Below are 19,152 nucleotides of genomic sequence, written 5' to 3'. Positions count from 1 at the left end.
AAACGTTTTGACGTTCTGAACGCTGGTTAAGAAGTTGTCTGACGTCAGGAGGATTCTGACGCTAGAGCCAGATAAGACGGCGGTTGTCAGGTTGGCTTTCGATCCGAACGTTGCTTGTCCGTCCTTACTCGTGGTTAGCACGTGTTTCCATTTTCTATTGCACGAGCCTTAGTCCAGAAAAACACGAAAAATAAATGTTTTTATGATAACACTAGTGATTCATATTTTAAGATCATACTCATAACGATTGTAATTAATAATGTATTTTGTGTCCGCTTATTAGTTCATTATCAAAGCGCTTGTGTTTGTATTATACAAATCATATAGTAATAATAGTTATTTGATAGCGTTAACATAAAAAACATTTTTCATTCTTAAAAAAAGAAAATGCGTTGTTTTTCTGTTCTAGTGAAGGTTGCTCCCCAGATTTTACCAGAGTACACAAAAAAGAATAATACATTCAACCACCAATATACTTACAAGCGGTTATGCTTCGAGCTGCAGTTATGAACACTAATGCGGCCAACGTCAACATATTTCGAAATCTAATATCCATGGTTAATTTAAAACACAACTGCGTTTGCTTGATTTTATTATTATTGTATATATTTCACCCTTAAGAGGCAAAATTAACTAGTTAACGTGATACAGAATATCAACGCATTTATAGTGGATTCCAGGCAAAACGAATTAACGTTGTCTGCGCACATATTTCTTCCGCATCGTTAATAGTGATGTAGTCTGAAGTCAACAAATCAATTGTTGAATGCTCGTTGGCGGTTATCAATACGGTGTCTATTAATTACTCATATGATGTATTAATTACTCAAAGTGCTTTCAATAAAATGTTTTAAATTCGTATTTATTAAAAAAAATAAAATACATCTTATAATGTGTACTTTTTCCCAAACTTTGACAAAAATGCATATTATCAAGTGTATGTGTGGCGTAAAACTGCCTTTCAATAACCAATTGCTGAGAAGAAAAGATTTACCAATTTTTATGAATAATCAATTTCACTTATCAATTTCATCAATTTTTAATCATCAATTTCAGTGCCAACTAGTGATATACATTTGGGACTGCAAGGTTATCAAGTATCTATCTAACTTTATGTTTCAAAATATTAATATGATATTTTGATGTTATTTTCTTTCTTTGCATATCTCCTTTTGCAATGATATTCTAACCCGTGAGTATACCGTTTTTTCTTCGTTTTTTGTTTGTTTTGCATTCGACAAAACGAAACAAGAAAATGAACACCTTAGTTCGTGTTCCGATTTTTAAACATCCCATATAAAAACGAAATACTTGGACCAAAGTGTTGTATTTGGGGCATTTATATTTGTTATTTTAATTCAAAACACGAAACTTATTTCCATATTCATATTAAAGATTGGAATGAAGTGTGTGTTCTCGTTTAATGTTTTTCATTGGCTAAAACGGAAATACGGTTGGGGAGATGCATCATAAATAGACTTCTTTGCATTGTTTTCTCTTTGATAGGATTTATATATATTTAAATCCCATGAGGATAGAAGAACAATTAGAAATAAGTATATATTAGAGAAAGAAATGCGAAACTGTGGGATCATGACCTCTTCCCATACTTTTGTTCTTTGTTACTCAGAAAGAATAACTGCGGTAGGCATATTGTATTTTGGGTTATTTTTAAGCTTGAATCGCTAGGAGGGTCAAGTTGTTAATGATTGCATGGAAACCGCTAGGTAACAAGATATTTATTCATGGTTTGATAGGTTGTGCTTTGTTTTGCGTGTAAAAATATCATTTCAAAAGCAGGCTATCATTACGTTTCATTTGTCCCCAGCAATTTTCGTTCATGGTAAAAAGTTGATTTTGAAGCCCTTGTTTGCAGCCTTGCCATTCTTTCATTTTTGTAAATAGTATCACCTGTACAGGTTCCATATGCTATTTTTATATCTTAAATGTTTGTTTCAGACTATTTGTGTGCAATGAATGTGTTTTTATGACTGCAGGTTCGTTGGTTTCTGAATTGCGCTCGGTGTAGATCAAGAAGGCGTCCGCGGCTCGGAGAGAGTGTGTTTTTACCGCGGTGTGCTGCCTTAATTGGTAAATGACAATATTTTTTACACAGCCTGCCTGTGAAATGTGTTTTTTTTAGCGTTTACACACACGTGCAGTGAGAAAATCGGCTTTGATGAGCTTAGTTTTCATTATTTGGATGTAAATAACTGATCTGAAAAAGGCCGGTAATTCAAATATTAAAAAATGGCTATTTTCAGCTGGAATCCGAAAAAAGCTCTAACAGTGATTTGGCTGTCAGACATCCAATTTGGTATTATTTTATCAGGTTACTCTTACTGTTAGATGTTTTGTGAATGTTTCTCATGTTCCTAGCGTCTTATTTATGCTAAAATAGTTGTATTTTTGTAGGAAAAGGAGCAAAATAGAAAAAAATCAAGGAAACTGACAACCAGCGGGCTTAAAAATCAACTTTCTTTTCAAAAATAAGGTCCAGACATGTTTGAAAAGGTATCTGCTGTGCAAAAAAAATGTAAATTAGCATGAGCAGAGTGTTTGAAAAGGGTTGAAAGGTGTCCAAAAGGTTCCAGGAGACATTAAAAATGTGTCTCTCTCAGAACTCTGAAAGCATGAAATCTCAGTGAAAAAGGAGAAAAGTGTGCACTTTTAGTTAAGTGTTTGATATGAAGAAAGACAGTCATTTTTGCAATACTGTTGAGTGAAAATAGTCTGTTTTTGTCGGTAATAGTCTAAAATACTAGAAAAAGATGCTTTTGCAGTAACGAAAAAGAGTAATTGGTGTCATTAATTGGTAAATGATTTATTTTTACACAGCCTGCATGTGAAATGTATTTTTTTAAGCTTTTACACCAACGTTCAGTCAGAAAATAGGCTTGGATGAGCTTAGTTTTCATAATTTGTATGTTAATAACTGATCTAAACAAGGGAGGTAATTCAAATATTTAAAATGGCTATTTATGTCTCCCAGTCTATACTTGGGGACATATTGTTTTTGCCCTGTCTATTGGTCTGTTTGTTGGTTTGTTTGCGTCAAACTTTAACATTGGCCATAACTTTTGCGATATTAAAGATAGCAATTTGATATTTGTCATGCATGTGTATCTCATAGAGCTGCCCATTTTGTTTGGTGAAAGGTCAAGTTCAAGGTCATCCTTCAAGGTCATCCTTCAAGGTCAAAGGTCAAGGGTAAAATAAGGCAATATTGAAAATAGCAACTTGAAATTTGAGATGTGTATCTCATGGAGCTGCACATTTTGAGTGGTGAAAGTTCAACTTCAAGGTCATCCTTCACGGTCAAAGGTCAAAGGTCAAATATATGGGGGATTCATAGTGTTTCACGAACACATTTGTTTCAGCTGGAATCCGAAAAAAGCTCTAACAGTGATTTGGCTGTCAGACATCCAGTTTGTTATTATTTTATCACGTTACTCTTACCGTTACATGTTATTTGAGTGTTTCTCTTGTTCCAAGTGTCTTATGTATGCTAAAACAGTTGTTTTATTGTAGGAAAAGGAGCAAAATAGACAAAAACCGAGGAAACTGGCACCCCACGGGCTGAAAAATCAACTATTTTTCTCAAACATTAGAAAATGTTGGAAAGGGTATCTGCTGTGCAAGTAAGATGTATATACGCATGAGCAGAGTGCTATAAAAGGCTTGAAACGTGTCCAAAAGGTTCCAGGAGACATTTAACGAGTATCTCACTCAAAACTCTGAATGCATGAATTCTCAGTGAAATAGGAGTACAGTGTGCACTTTGGGTTACGTATATGATATGAAGAAAGATAGTCTTTTTTGCAAAACAGTTGAGTAAAAACAGTCTGTTTTTGTCAGGAATAGTCTAAAATACTAAAAAAACGATGTTTTTGCAGTAATGAAAAGGAATAATTGGTGTTCTTTAGGTAGCACACCACGGTAGAAAGCAGAATATTCGAATTGGCCACGGTCAAAATGTGAAATATTGGGAAAGGGTTGGTTTCAATGTCAAATTTGAAGGTAATGGGTCTTATTGTACCCCCAAATTGCATTAAATCCTAAGAATATGACTATTTTCTAATGCGAAACTGTGGGGTCATGACCTCTTCCCATACTATTGCTCTTTGTTACTCAGGAAGGACAACTGCGGTAGGCATATTGTATTTTGGGTTATTTTTAAGCTGGAAACGCAAGTAGGGTCACGCTGTGAATTATTGAGCGAAGACCACTAGGTCACGAGGTATTTATTCATGGTTTGATGGGTTGTGCTATGTTTTGCGTGTAAAAATAGCATTCCAAAAGCAGGCTATCATTACATTTCATTCGTCCCTAGCAACTTTCGTACATGGTAAAAAGTTGATTTTGAAGCCCCTGTATGCAGCCTTGCCATTCTTTCATTTTTGTAAATAGTATCACCTGTAAAGGTACCATATGCTATTTTTTAATCTTAAATGTACGTTTCAGACTATTTTTGTGCAGTGAATGTATTTTTATGATTGCAGATTCGTTGTTTTCTGAATTAAGATTGGTGGAGATCAAGAAGGCGTCCGCGGCTTCGAGAGAGTGTGTTTCTATCGTGGTGTGCCACCATTGTCTCGTTCAAACCTGCAGCAACAGGAAATAACTTCACGCTGATTTAAACCATGTGCTTTAGACTAGCGCCCTGGATGTTTATGATATCGATGAGATTCTAGACTGGCGTTATTTTATTTGTTTATTGAAACGAAAAAGCGCGCATCCTAGCTGTCAAAGTGTGTTTTCTTTTTAGATTTTTTTAGTGCGAATGCGCGTTTTCTCGCTCATGCAAACCAACGGTACATTCGGCGACTTTCAACCTCGGCACACGATTATTGACCGTGGGATCTAAAAAACGGCCATGGTCTTGATGGTAAACAGTCTTTCGCCTTTCTTAGCGTAACAGTTCTGTATTCGCACCGAATGCCAATATGTTGGCCAGCGTTGTCATCGATGCGACGCCACTGATGTTACAATAAAGGCGAGACTGAACCGGAATGAGCGGCCTAATTGCAGCTTTTAGACTGGAAGGTTTCATCGAAATGCCTGTGTTTTTCGTTTGGTTTTTTGTCTATTAAAAAGAAAACTTACATAGCTGTAATTGTGTGGTTTAATGTCAATAGAAAATCTTTCTCCAAAAGCGCGTTTTCTCGCTCTAGGATACCTACGTTACAACCGGTGAACTTCAACATTGGCACAGGATTAAAAGTCGAACCGACAAAATGACGCTGTTCTCGGTAGTTATCAGTCATATTTTGAGATAGTGCAACTGGTAACGATAGCCTTGTTTAACTGCGTAAAATGGTACTGGGTTTAATTACAAAAGAGAAGTAAAAAGATATGTACTGCATTTTTTTTTAAATACTTTAACCCAACCTACATTTACAGTGATTTTCCTTGATTAATGCGTCTATTTATTCATATTAATGTTTTTGTTAAGTAAGAAATTGCCAGTTCCTTATTCGGTTTGAATCAGGAATACGGAATCAGTTCCATATTCCTTATTCAAACCATATAAGGAACTGTGTTATCATAAAATATAACAAAGTAGAAATGTACTGCAATCAATATTTGTTATACTCGACGTACATTTACAATAATTATCGTTGAGTTATTCGTCTCATTGATTTATTTTGATTTATAATTTATGGAAAGAACATTCCAGTACCTTATTCGATTTGAAGAAGGAGTAAGGAACCAGTTCCGCATTCCTTATTCAAACTAAATAAGAAACTGGATGATCATTACTTTTTACTAAGTTTGAATATTGCAATTATATATATATATATATATATATATATATATATATATATATAGATATAGTAGAGATAGAGAGATATATAGAGATATATATATAGATATATAGAGATATATATATATATATATAAATATATATATATATATAAATATATATTTATATATATATATATATATATATATATATATATATATATATATATATATATATTTATTTATTTATATATTTATATATATAATTTGTTCATTTATATGTGATACTTTTTGGATAAATTTCAAAAGATGTTTAAGTACGAAAATGCCAGTTCCTTTTTCGGCTTATATAAGAAATAAGGACCTAGTTCATTTTTCCTTATTTAGCCGCGAAAAAGGAACTTGATTATAAATAAAAACAAACATGTTGAAATGTACAAGATTGCATTTGTATATCACATACATTTAAAATAATGTTATATGCTTTATGTTTTGTTGATGCGAAGTTTGTATTCGAAAATATCGGTTCGGTTTAAACAAAAAATCCTATGTTAGAGCGAAGAAGAAACATGAATATGTAACGTAATACATACAAATGTATCGAGTGATTATGTCTCGATTTACTTCTGAAATTTTTGAATTATTTTTCTTTAAAACCCTATATCAAATATGTTACGCGTTAATAAGGAATAAGGAACAGTTCCTTATTTCTTATTTTAATAAGGAATAAGGAACTAGGAAAAAGGAACCAACTTACTCTCTATATATATGTCATATGCATCTCTTAAATATCTAGGAAGAATGTTATAAACGTGAGGATCAGACTTCATAATGCATGTGTAATATATGTTACATTGTTTTTGCTGTTGTTTTTCAAAGGAAAGCACAATAATGTTTTACAAAAATGTAAGACTTTTTATTGCTCAATAATCAAATTCGCAATATCATTCTCTCATCAACATTAATTGCCAGTGTTAGTTACTTTTCCTTGAAAAATATGAAAAAGGTTAATTTATATATAAAACCATGTGTTAACCAACAATGCATTAACGCATTTACAAAATTATCATGAAGCTAAACTAACGCACACATTGTGTCATTTCCCTAACCATACTCAAAGTGAACAGATTCGTCGCTTCTCAACTAAGCTGGGTTTTTTTCACGCGGTGTATTACTGCAAGTACATTCTTCATTTTGCGCCATTTGACATTTAACACAATTTCGATTATGTCTCATATGACGTAACATCGTACATTCATTCAGTATTTGCATAGTTTATTAATTTTACCTCGACTATTCACTGAATAATCCGAGCGTAACTACTCACCCAAATATTGACGTCGGCATCTGCGTTACGCCCTAGTAAAGGTAAACGTGCAACGTCTCTGACTTGAAATTTAGCAGAAAAATAATCATGTTAAAGTAAACGTCTTATACCCGCATACCACTATTTCTGCTACGGGTATTCAATAGAATTTTTTGTTTAAGGTCATTGTGTGAGGTTACTGAATAAGTTTCGTAACTCTGACCTGCAAATTAGTATTACCATGCAACTTTTGTACTTTTAAAATTGTGGGTAACGTTTGCGGGCAAAACACCATAATTTTGCTTTAAATCTACTACATATAGCAAAGTAAATAGATTGTCAAGGTCTGTATGAACATACACAAACAAATGCTTATAACTGTGACCGGCTATTTTGCAGGAATATGCCTCGTTTAGTATTTATAAACGTTCGGTTTAGGTTTACCTGAAATAAATCCTGTAGGCAAAGGTTTGCGCGCATTAAGTACGTATCTTTGTAACTACTAAACATGTTCTATTGAAAGTATTTACATGTATTGGGGATCATTTTTCGAGGTATCAGACTATGGCACATAACTTCAACCTGCAATTAAGCTGAATTGTTCCCCTTATGAAAATTCAGGTAAACATTTAGATGTAGATCAAGCAATAGGGTGCATTTGGGACCAGTTGATGCAAGGTCAATGTAACGGTTGCTGAATATATATATTTGTATCGTTTTCGGTCGGTAACTTCTGTGAGAATGAGATATTGTGCTGAAATGTAATTGTAGGTTGGTTAAATGCTGATCTAGCGAGGAATGGATTTACGGCCAGAGATACCAAATTCACTGTTACTCAGAATGGAAAACGAGTTTTTGATAAATAACTTTGATTTGGATGGAGATGTTTTTTCGTTGTTTTGTCTGTAGGTCGCTTACATTCAGCTGCATTTAGGGCCAGAGGGATCAAGGCCACTAGTATACAGAACAGAAATATGTCAAACACACCTTATAACCCATCTTAATTAAAAAGTTTCTGTATTTTTCTTCGTGGGCTTTGATTGTTGGTACTTTTTCAAAGATTTTTTGTTTTGTATATTTTTATAAAGACGCACTGTGATAAATTATAATTATTTTGTTTATTACATGCTCTAGATCTTTATTATACCAATACATTCATATTCTTATATAAAATAGTTAAATAAACTTAAGTTTGTTTTCTTCGGCTACATTTCCGTTTTATTATCCCTTTTACAAGTTTATTCATAAAAAGTCAGGATATATAAAGGAAAAAAATGCACAAACAACAATTGTTCATCTTTCATATTATGCTGAGTGTTTTATCTGCTATAATCTTGTTAATAAAATGCAACTTATACGAATATGATTTAAGTCCTAACACTTAACGAAAAAACAACAACAGAAAAACGCAATAATACTTAGACATAAATTGGAGAACAACAACTAAGTTGCAAAATAAATTACTTGGACAAAAAGGCAAACACGTTTTAAATTAGTTTGAACAATAATTTCAAGCCAAGTTCTAAGATGCTAAGAAAGAATGAGTACGTATATCAACATAATATTTTGAGCTTTACATGTATATATTGCTGGATTATATAGAGTACATAAGGCTAAAGACGGTATACTTGCATCATATCAACTATAGGCCCTTAACGTAAATCGGTCCCTCGGTTTATAGGTAATGAACAGTGTTGTAATACAGTTCTAATAGTTAATTAAGTTTCGTATATTCAGCTCATATATATTAATCTAAAATGAAAAACTAACGTCCGCAAATGTCGTGTAAGTAATTACGGTATAATTATGTTGAACCCAGTTTTTTTAAATCATTGTATAAGACGAGGTTCAGACATGTCGCTCGATTCAACGTTCTCTCAGTGGTTTACGAACCATGTGGTCTGAGCCGTGTTACTTGAGTGACCGCGGTCCTCGCGTTCCCCAACCGTCCAACGGGACATGTCCACATTTCCGGTTGTCGTAGACTGTGTAAACCACCAATAGGGCTCGGGCGTGAACTTAACTTCCGTTGGAAGACTTGATAGACTAACGGAGCGAATGTGAACGGCGCTGACCTCGCTTCCGCTCACCGCAAGATTATCTGCCTCGTGTACACTTACATCGGAGGTCGATGGGTCAAAGCTGAGAACATAGCGCACCCTTGCCCCCGACTGCACCGCGCTGAGAAGTGCCGCTTTGCTTCCAGACAAGACACTTCCATTCTTGTTGTTTACCATGACCTCAACCTACGGACGTGTGTCGATAAACCAGTTACAGCTTTCTTTTCGGTTGTTCGACCATGTTCGACGTATTCGCAAACATTTACCTGAAGTGTTGTCTCTGTTCCCGTCGTGGTCAATATTCTCCAGTCCCATATTCCGCTTGCGTAGAATGTCCGGATGTCGTTAGAGCTCTTTGCCACCATATTAATCAAGACGGAGCTCACGTGACCACCTTGTATGGACACCTCATCTGGTTCGGCGGTTATGGAGTCGAACATTACCTTGACGCGGTGTCCTTGTAATACAGCCGACCGATGCAAATCAAGTGACCCCTGCACCACTTTTCCGGAAGCGTCATGTTGGTACGCAAGCATCCAGCACTTGTCTGTGAACCTTAATAAAATGGACATATATAAACGCCGTATAAAATTGTTCATTTCTAACTGACCTGTTCGTTACCCAAGATGTATTATATCACATTGACGATGTTTCAAGTTCATGTGCTTTCACAGTAAACATTGACATTAAGCAACTTAAAATATAAAACATTATATCCTTTATATTACGGAAAAATATTTATTGTAAATATTAACAAAAAGTGCACTGTTTCTGTGTGCTAAATATAATTAGCCTACTGAAATGTTAAAACAATATGTCGCAACGAATCAAAAATGAGCGAAAGAAATAAGGAATACATCGTTGGTACTCGCCCTATTTTCTTTTTCTAAGCCTTATCGGATAAACTTTCTCCATCTTGGCACTAACCATGTATTCTATTTATCCTGCTTCATGCCGTTGACACATTTTATCAAAGACAAATGATACATTGACATAACAATATAATTATCATTTTCGAGCCTCCTACATGTACACAACATTACAGACGACCGAATAACGACCGATTGTGTCACGTAAAACATAGTTCCACTTTAAACTGTTCTTTTAATACTTTCCTATTGAAAATATGAGAAGAATCGTAAATGTGATCTTTTTCTTGTTACAAAAAATGCAGCAGCAAAACAAAAACTAAATTTTATTTACCTTAAACTAAGTTTTATTTACCTTAATGTCGACTTTAATCCATCGCTTATAACAATAAATGTACAACGATATACACATCCATTTTCTGTTCTTACATCCCTTTGTCGAAATCCATTTTCTGTTTTTCCATCTCTTTTATCGAAATGTATTTTAAACCACACTATTTTTGATAGCATTTGTATCAAATACTAACCACCATGCCCCAAAACCCGATTTACGAAATCGAAATCCTGCCGTAGCGAATTATTATATTCCTATCGAAATTAACAATTATGAATGACAAACGCACAATCCGAAATACGTGTATGATTTGTTAAATGCTTTTAAAATAAAAAAAAAATATGTATAAACCACCATGTCAAAATTGTTGTCCCTAAAATCATGAGAGAAACTACTATGTTTCGTCTGAGAAATGACGTCACACTGGATACGACATAAATTGCGTAATCATGTATAAATGAAAATGATAAATACGGAAAGCTGGTTCGGTAATATATTTTAAAGAAGAAAAAAAGGATGATATATAATATAACGATAACATTCATGATGTGTCCCAATAAATTTCAAAGGTCAAATATTAGAACATGTTAATCGTCACAGCGTGCGTAGGAATACACTACATCCTGTTGACCGTAGATTTGAAAATTTATTCGACCCTGTCTTATTTGGCCAATGTTTGCAGCAAAGGCGGGATAAAATGCTTAATTGCAAACCTCTTTACCATGTCAACCCACGTACTTCCCGTGACTCTCCGCGACTGATATGGTCGCCTATCTGCCAACGGGAGGCGGTCAAGGTGAAGTCAGTGGCCCAATTGGTGAACGACCAATAGTCGTTGCCTTGGAACTCGATGTTAGGTGGCACAGCAGTTTGGCTGACGTGCCAGACAGCTTGTCCTACGACCAGATCCTTGTTAGCGCCAATCTGTTGCGTATATTTTAATGATGAACCAAAGTGATTTAGGCTTGCTTTTTAGAAAATATGAATAATGTGCAGCTTAAGCAATAGAAACAAATGTTTAATTTAAATAACTAGATACACTTTATTTACGGCAATAGACCAAACGCAAACATTACACGTTTTTTCATACGTTTAATCCACAAAACACATTGTAATAGCTTGAAAAGTAACAAGCTTTTAATGATGCTTTAAGTGCTTTGCAATGTACATATCTGTTCATTTTAAGTACAGTAATTTATCAGAAATGTACAATGTACATTGTCTGAAATAGGGTTTTGAGTAAATATCAAGGGTCAGATAATAAGACAATGTAACGTATCCCCATGTTATACTCCTGTTTGTATACTATCTGGATGTATTTGGATTGTGAAATAAACAAATGATTTGTGTGTGTGTGTGTTTGTGGAGTATTTAAGATATTATTACTGTTTCCCCAACGTCCATACGGAATGTTTCGGTCGTGATTTCTCCACAATCTGAGGATATACACCGAGATCCCTTAATTCCTATTTTTTGTGAGGAAACAGTAATACTGAACATTTTCAATGCTTTAAAATATCCATTATATGCATCATTTTACGATTTAAAATCCTGAAAATTATTAAATATTGCAACGCAAAACGATTGAATGATTTGGCGAGTTCTGTTGTAGTCGTTATATTTTGTGAAACTACGATGATTGCTTATATAAAGTATAAAATACATCACTCATTATATGAGCATGGATGGCCGAGTGGTCTAAGCGTTAGACGTTTACTCCAGGGATAAGTAGTTTGATCCCAGTTGAGGGTATTTTTTTCTTTCAATTTGTTCATGTTTTACTGGAGCTTTTTAGATCCGATGTTTACATTTATCAATATAAAGCATTAATGAACAACTTCAATACATGACAACATCTGTGAACAGATCCCTTTAAAAGGCAACTTCAACGCTGACCAGCTTTATTGCAATATTGAAGCAATATTTAAGCTAGAGTTCGTTTTAATGATCTTAATAAATTAATATAAACGCATAAAGAAGCAACACAAGATTAATTGAAAAATAGCGGGTCAAACACATTTTTACATAAATGAAGAACAAATCAACACGCACATATGTCGAGTTTTGCGTCGAATTTTGATTCAATGTATAATCATTTATTATAAACATTTTAGTTTCCATCAATAAAATCTATATTCGACATTCTGGTACGAGACATCGTATTTATTGCTAATTCTTTTTGTTTCCGTATCGTACGAGAAACCGGCTTAGTAAATTGCCTTAAACTTACAGATGCACGTTATACGAATACTGAAAAGTAAGAACACTTATAAGAACACTCAAAATCAACAAATATTTCGTACAATATTTCGAATAATAAAGTTAACACAAACAATCAATGTTTCTTAAAGCAAAAGCCAAACTTTCAACGCTAGATGTGGTCTGTTAACATAGATTTAACACGATTCAAACTTCTCTTTTCCCCTTTTTGTGGGACAATATATTCAACACATGTTCATGTACCAAGTTAGTGTTCGTATGTCGTATGAATATATATTATTGCAGGAAATTAAAATATAATATATTTTGCCACAAATAAAAACGAGCGTTTTGTATTTCGTTAAAGCTGTGTTATCATACCTCATCCAGTTTTGACATTTTGGCTCTTGCTATTAGGAACACTGATTTGTTATTAATGACTTTATGTTATGAAACATTTAGGAAATACTTGTCGATTCTGAGTATTTATGTTACTTGAACGAGAGTAAACTCTGCATTATAAATTATCCTTTTCCGCCAAATAAGACTAAAATATTAAAATAGTACACACATTATATAGATAGATTATATAGATACGTGTAAAATGCTCTATGTAATTTTCTGTCTTATACAACAATCGTCATTGCATTCGTTTCTCAGAATTTTAAGCGTTTTCATCGACTACATTTCCTTTACAGACCAATCGCATTATTTTGCTGCGATGAAATGACGCTTGCAAATTATATTATTATATCACGCAAGTTAAAATGCTTAGGTTTATACGGATTTGTGCTTTGTTTTTAAAATATAAGAACTCATTATTAAGTCATGCAATACATATTATTAAAATCGTCCAACATATAACTTAATAAGCTCGTCAATCGCTCGGTTTCTAACAACATGTCTGACTCGCTGAAAGGAATATGTTATGTTAGGAAAACTTATTCCAGAACCTAAATGTATGGATCTCATGTCCACAAAGTACACGCGAACTCTATTCAGCAATTAATAGTTGATCTTCGTATTTAAATAACGTTTTTTTCTTAACTCTAAATCCATTAAAATATAAACATAACCAGTGCTCCAGCTAGGATTTGAAAAGGGCACGGGGGCTTTTTGTCAAAAGGGCACTTTCGACGCGCAGTATTTTGTAAAAAGGGCACTTTCGACGCGCAGTATTTTGTGAAAAGGGCACGTTCGAGCGCGCTGGTGTTTCTGGAATGCTTTCTATTGCATGTTAATTTATATGTTATAAATAATTGTATTATTCCCATTATTTTTAAACCATTCAAATATAATGTCTACAATGAGGATTACACTAATTACAATGTAATTAGAGATTTATGAATTATCATATGTAAAAAAAAAAAATTTTTTTTTTTTGAGGGGAGGGCAGGGCGGAGGTTCGGGGGGGGGGGGGCCAGGGCGGAGGTTCGGGAGGGCAGGGCGCGGCGCCCTTCGATTAAGGCCTAGCTGGAGCACTGCACAACTAACTTTAACTAGTTATAGTTAATATAAGGATGTCATGACTTTCATAAGTTATTTTAGCTGAGATAAACGTTAATGTACAAATGTGTTAATTGTATACAAACATTGGAAACTTTGAAGCCGAATGATTCGTTCACAGACAAGAAAGAGCGTTAGTTTTTTTTTTCAAATCAAACCCCAAAGCTCAAATCCCAAATTTGTTAAGCTCAATCAAGTGCACTCGGGCACGCACACACAAACACAAAACGCACGAAATCCCAACCACCCAAGACGAGCTACTACACAACCCTAATCCAGCCACCTCCTATAGTATAAATAAGGAACATTATCCGGAGTGGATTTTTTGTTAAAATCTGCTTTTTTACGAGGATAATGGACCTTTAGCATATGTTATGCATGACAACTCAATTCATACAGTACATCACCAATAATAGCAATGCTTTAAGCAGAAAGAAGTCGCTTCACAATGTTATCAGAAGTTGCAATATTGTATCCTCTTATAATGTAGCTTTATTGTATAATTATGTAACATAAAATATTTCATGAAATAACAAAAGATGTATTTTCCTTTATTGCGTTATACAATTCGCTTTAAAACTGCATTTAAACAGTAAGACATACATGTACACTGTTCATGGTGGCCGCATAACCATCATATAATACGCGTACATCACTTCCTACTTCTACATCATGCATGACATCTGTGACACTTCCAGAAATGACAGCCCCGTTGTTTTGCATCATTGCCTTTTCAATGAAGTCTCTGTAATACACATTTGCATGGATAGGAAGCTCAACTGTTAAAACCTGTCTGTTTTTCATTTTGTCAAATAGTATTTCGCAATTTTTTAGCCATTACACATTGTTATTTTTGTTTTCTACGACATCACAAACGCACCTAACGATTGCTGTTCTCAAACAAAGTGTAATACAATAACTCACTTTTCAAAAATGAAACAAAATATAAATAGTTTTAAGGTGACTCATAGCGTACCTGATAAACCACTTAATTTCATACGTCATCTTATTTATGCCGTTTGAAACGTGTTTGCCAACAAAATAGCGGTTCATCTGGACCTGACCCGTTGTGCACACGTTCAGAAACATGGCACGAACCTTAAAGAAAAATAGTACGTAAAATGATGTGCTTTTTGTTTCGTATTTTAGATTGTGAATAAAAATGCGTATGGCGTTTTTTCCGCTAATCAGTTCATGATCCAAAAGCTTGTGTGATTGCTTTTGTAATATGATTTATATAGTAATATTCATTAATTCATCGGGTTAAACTAAGTTATTCATTCTAACAAAATGGTGTTACTCTCCTGTTCATACGTTCGACTACTTTCCAGACATGAAATGAGTGCATGATAAAGAATAATACATACACCGACATAATTACTTACAAGAATTTATGCTTCGAGCTGCAGTCATCAACACTAGTACGGCCAACAACAACACATTTCGAAATTTAACCTCCATGGTTTATTTAAAACACTCGTGCGTTTGATCGATTTTATTATTAATTTATGTATCTCACCGTGAGAAGCAAAATTAACTAGTTAATTTTATTCAGAATATCAGGCGCATTTATAGGGTAAAACGAATTAACGTCGTCTGCGCACATATTTTCCGCATCGTAAACATTGTCCAAGACCCTCACGTATGTGAGTAGACAATTAGTCTGGTAACGAACATATCATACTGAAGGAATTAAGCTTTACCTGTTTACATACTTATGACTCACGTAAACGTATGTAAAAGCGTCCGTGTTGGTGCAGGGTAAGGCAGGTCTAATTTCGTGCACAATGTTATTGCAGACCGATTTGAATTTTATGATCTTTATTGCGCGGAGCTGTGCAATAGACACATCACAATCTTATTGTTTTTTTTATTTTATTGCTGATACATAACTTTCCAGTGGTTGTTTTTGTTACATTATTTTGACGTATAAATAATTTCCTCGAATGGGCGTTTACTCAAATAAGTCTTGGATAACAGTTCCTCCTCTATTAAATGCAACAACTGTCACAATACAAATGTCGCCCGCTTGTCGTAAATAAGTACATGTTAAGAAGTTTTACAATAATTTGAATTTTGAATGAAATGAAACAACACATTAAGGCAACTGCACCTAAACTGAACACCTTTCCGGATGAAAGACAAAGATCCATAGTAACAGAAACCAGGAAACGATTTAAGAACTGATGTCAGTCATACAGAGACTACTGGAATGCCTCTACTTTTAGCGGTAGAAGGATTCAAACAAAGTAACAGTGAGGTAATAATGCAGCGGTAGAAGGATTCAAACAAAGTAACAGTGAGGTAGTAATGCAAAAACAAGTGGACAAAACAAATTTAAAAAATAAGACACCTTCAAAACAAAACTCTGATCGCGGTGTTGGATGCGAGCGGGAACCAGAGAAAAACAACAAAGCCAAAAGTCTGGACAATAGTTGACATAATACAACACATGATTTGTGATGTTAACTTATATCAAATCATATTATATACACACTACCGCACTGCTTAATAGTGGGCCACAAATAAGCACCATCACGAAAGTGCATAACGAAGACATGTCACCAAAGCCAGAAGTGTACACTTTGGTCTTCAATTAAAAATGTGCATGACAATACAATTAAATGCTTTGGCTATATATTTGCAAATATTTAACGGAGTTAACTGCAAAGCAAATTCCAACTATTTTGCTTACAGTTCCAGTGAAAGAATACAATGGAACGTGTCATGTTTTTCTGGGCAAACGTTAAAAGAGTTAAAATCGGTCGCAGAAAGTTCAACATACAACGTTGTTTGGGCAGCTGGATCGTGACATGCTTTAACAAAAATCAATGCATTATCAATTAAGATGTAAGCGAGTCTATTGAAGACATGTTATGCTTCAGTGCAATCATCGTCTCTAGAACTTTAAACTAAACATAAACATGTTAAAGAGAAATGTGAAGTTGACACGAAGAATAAAATTGAAAAGAAGAACAAAATAGCCAAGTTGGAAAAGTGGGATGCTATATTTCCGAAATGCAGTTAAGATAAGGTACACACTAAAGCTAGTAAACATAAGATAAAAATCCTGAATGAAGAAGCATTTAAGGAACTTTACGGAAGAATCCCACCAGCGCTATTTAATAAGGTAACATATGTTAGAAGCTGGTCCCGTTTGTGAGTCAACAACTCCGTTGTCTTCCAAATATGTGATAGTGAGAAAGAAGGGCGCATCAAACTATTTTTTAATAGTCTCTCGGCGTCTAAATCAGCGAAAAAAGAATAAAGAGTTACGTCTTACCGAGGGTCGAAGACACATTTAGCCTTTATTCGGATCGAGACATGTTAATTAGAGTTAAAATCCGGATATTTGCAAGTGGAGCTAGAGGATTAATTTCAGTGGGCGGACTAGCATGTTTCGAGTTCAAACAGGGATGCAAAAAATGTGTTAAAGTCAACTAAAAGCAAAAAGCATTAAATAAACTAAATCGCTGATTAGAACAGAACATAACAATTCTTTAAATCTGCCAAGTATTCAAAGATACATCATGGGAAACATATATTATACATGTACAAAATACAGATTACGTTTTCGGTTCAAGTGTGGTACATTTTGGTATAGGGGGAACTCATACAAGCAGTGTGAATCACTTAATAGCCTCAACAGTGACATTAATTTTTGTAAGTTTTAGATCGCAATACTTTCAAGATAAGAAAGAACATAGGTTTACACATTTCAGAGTCACCGTTTGGCGTTAACAGAAACACATTTATAAATAAATTGGCTTGTTGTTATAGATTTTCATGATGTTATTAATGGTTGTAAATAATCCGTCAAATGTGTTATGATATACAAACTTTAATTGCATTTTAGACTTAAAAAAATAATTTAAAGGGAAAATAGTTTCCAAAAGATCTAAACAATACGCTTACACGAAATTACAGGAATATTTAACATAGTGTTGTCGATTGTATAATGCAAAACGTTTTAAACAATTTTGCACCGAAAAAATTATGTTCAAATCACGGCGGGTTGTCCTAGCAAACAATCTACATGATCAACAATTAAAGAAAAAAAAAATTCCAATAGATCAAACATAAAAAACATCCAAGATAAAATGTACTGTTGTTTACTCTGGTAATTATTCATCTAAATATATAATATAGTCCAGGTAAAAAAAACTCATCTAAGTGCGTATTGTTCACAGAAAAACATCAAGATTCATATTCAGAACTTGTTTAAATTAGGTTATAATTTATAATCAAGAACGCATTTATTTTATTTTGCAAACTCGCAGGTTAGCCGATAAAAACCTTTAGGGTATTAACATAAGTTACAAAAGATTGTGGTTTGCAATCGGTCTCGATCTAGATTCGCATAATTTATGAAATAAATGCATTGTCTTATTTTATACTTTCTTGTGTCATGTAATAAGAGCGCATTCATTTAAAATGCATACTAAACAAATTATTATTTTATTTGCAGCATTTTAAGATATCCAACAAAATACTTCGTCGAGTTGTATATTTTACATAATCTATTCAGTGTGCGTCAACTGATTTAAAATTTGCAATGTTCTTATATATGTCAAATCTTAAAAAAAAAACAAAAACTTGTTTGGCATATACACGCATATTGATCGAATTATTTATATTGAAAATGATTATGGATAAAATATTAAAAATATCGTAACATGTATGAGTGTTTTATTGAATATTACTAACGTTCATTATCGTTTGTTAACATACGTTATCGTTTAAAGAAACATGGGCATTTGTTGAATGATACCCGTTCTGTTTATATATGGATGTAGATGGATGAACAGGGCAATAACTGTTAAATAACAATGCGTGGTGTTATTGTTTTATGAATTGCAATTATAATAATTGATATCTATGCATCCATGTAGTTTCATATTAAAATAATGTCAAATTTGTGAGATAAAGCTCTGAAAATTTACATCATTCAAAAACAACAAAGGGCAATAACACCTTTAAAAAAAATGTAGGGTTATGGTTCTTGTGCACGGACGGATATACGGACGGACGGAAATACACTAACGCAAAACTATATCGCCTTTTGCGGGGATATATAACACTCATATATTTCTACCATGGACATGAGTCTTACGTTCGGACGGCCGGCATCTT

At 33.9% G+C, this 19,152-nt stretch overlaps 1 protein-coding gene across 2 annotated transcripts; it reads right to left on the bottom strand.

Moving 5' to 3' along the window:
- Window positions 1–8,290: 8,290 nt before the first annotated feature.
- On the bottom strand, window positions 8,291–16,146 carry LOC127847067 (uncharacterized). 2 transcript variants are annotated; one of them, XR_008033807.1, is made up of 5 exons: window positions 15,405–16,146; window positions 14,996–15,117; window positions 14,623–14,764; window positions 10,336–11,238; window positions 8,291–9,666 (listed from the first exon to the last, which is right to left on the bottom strand). XR_008033807.1 is itself a non-coding variant. In XM_052378660.1 (5 exons), exons 2-5 carry the CDS (start codon window positions 15,106–15,108, stop codon window positions 9,282–9,284), a joined length of 843 nt encoding a protein of 280 aa, XP_052234620.1. In that variant the 5' UTR covers window positions 15,109–15,117; window positions 15,405–16,146; the 3' UTR covers window positions 8,363–9,281. The 2 variants fall into 2 exon arrangements, 1 of the variants encoding a protein (XP_052234620.1); XM_052378660.1 differs by having other exon boundaries at window positions 8,363–9,666; window positions 11,036–11,238.
- Between the last annotated feature and the right edge of the window lie 3,006 nt (window positions 16,147–19,152).

Source organism: Dreissena polymorpha, chromosome 10 (genome assembly GCF_020536995.1).
Source record: "Dreissena polymorpha isolate Duluth1 chromosome 10, UMN_Dpol_1.0, whole genome shotgun sequence".
Taxonomy (NCBI): domain Eukaryota; kingdom Metazoa; phylum Mollusca; class Bivalvia; order Myida; family Dreissenidae; genus Dreissena; species Dreissena polymorpha.
The sequence above is the reverse complement of the archived record's forward strand: the minus strand, read 5'-3'. Positions and strand labels throughout refer to the sequence as shown.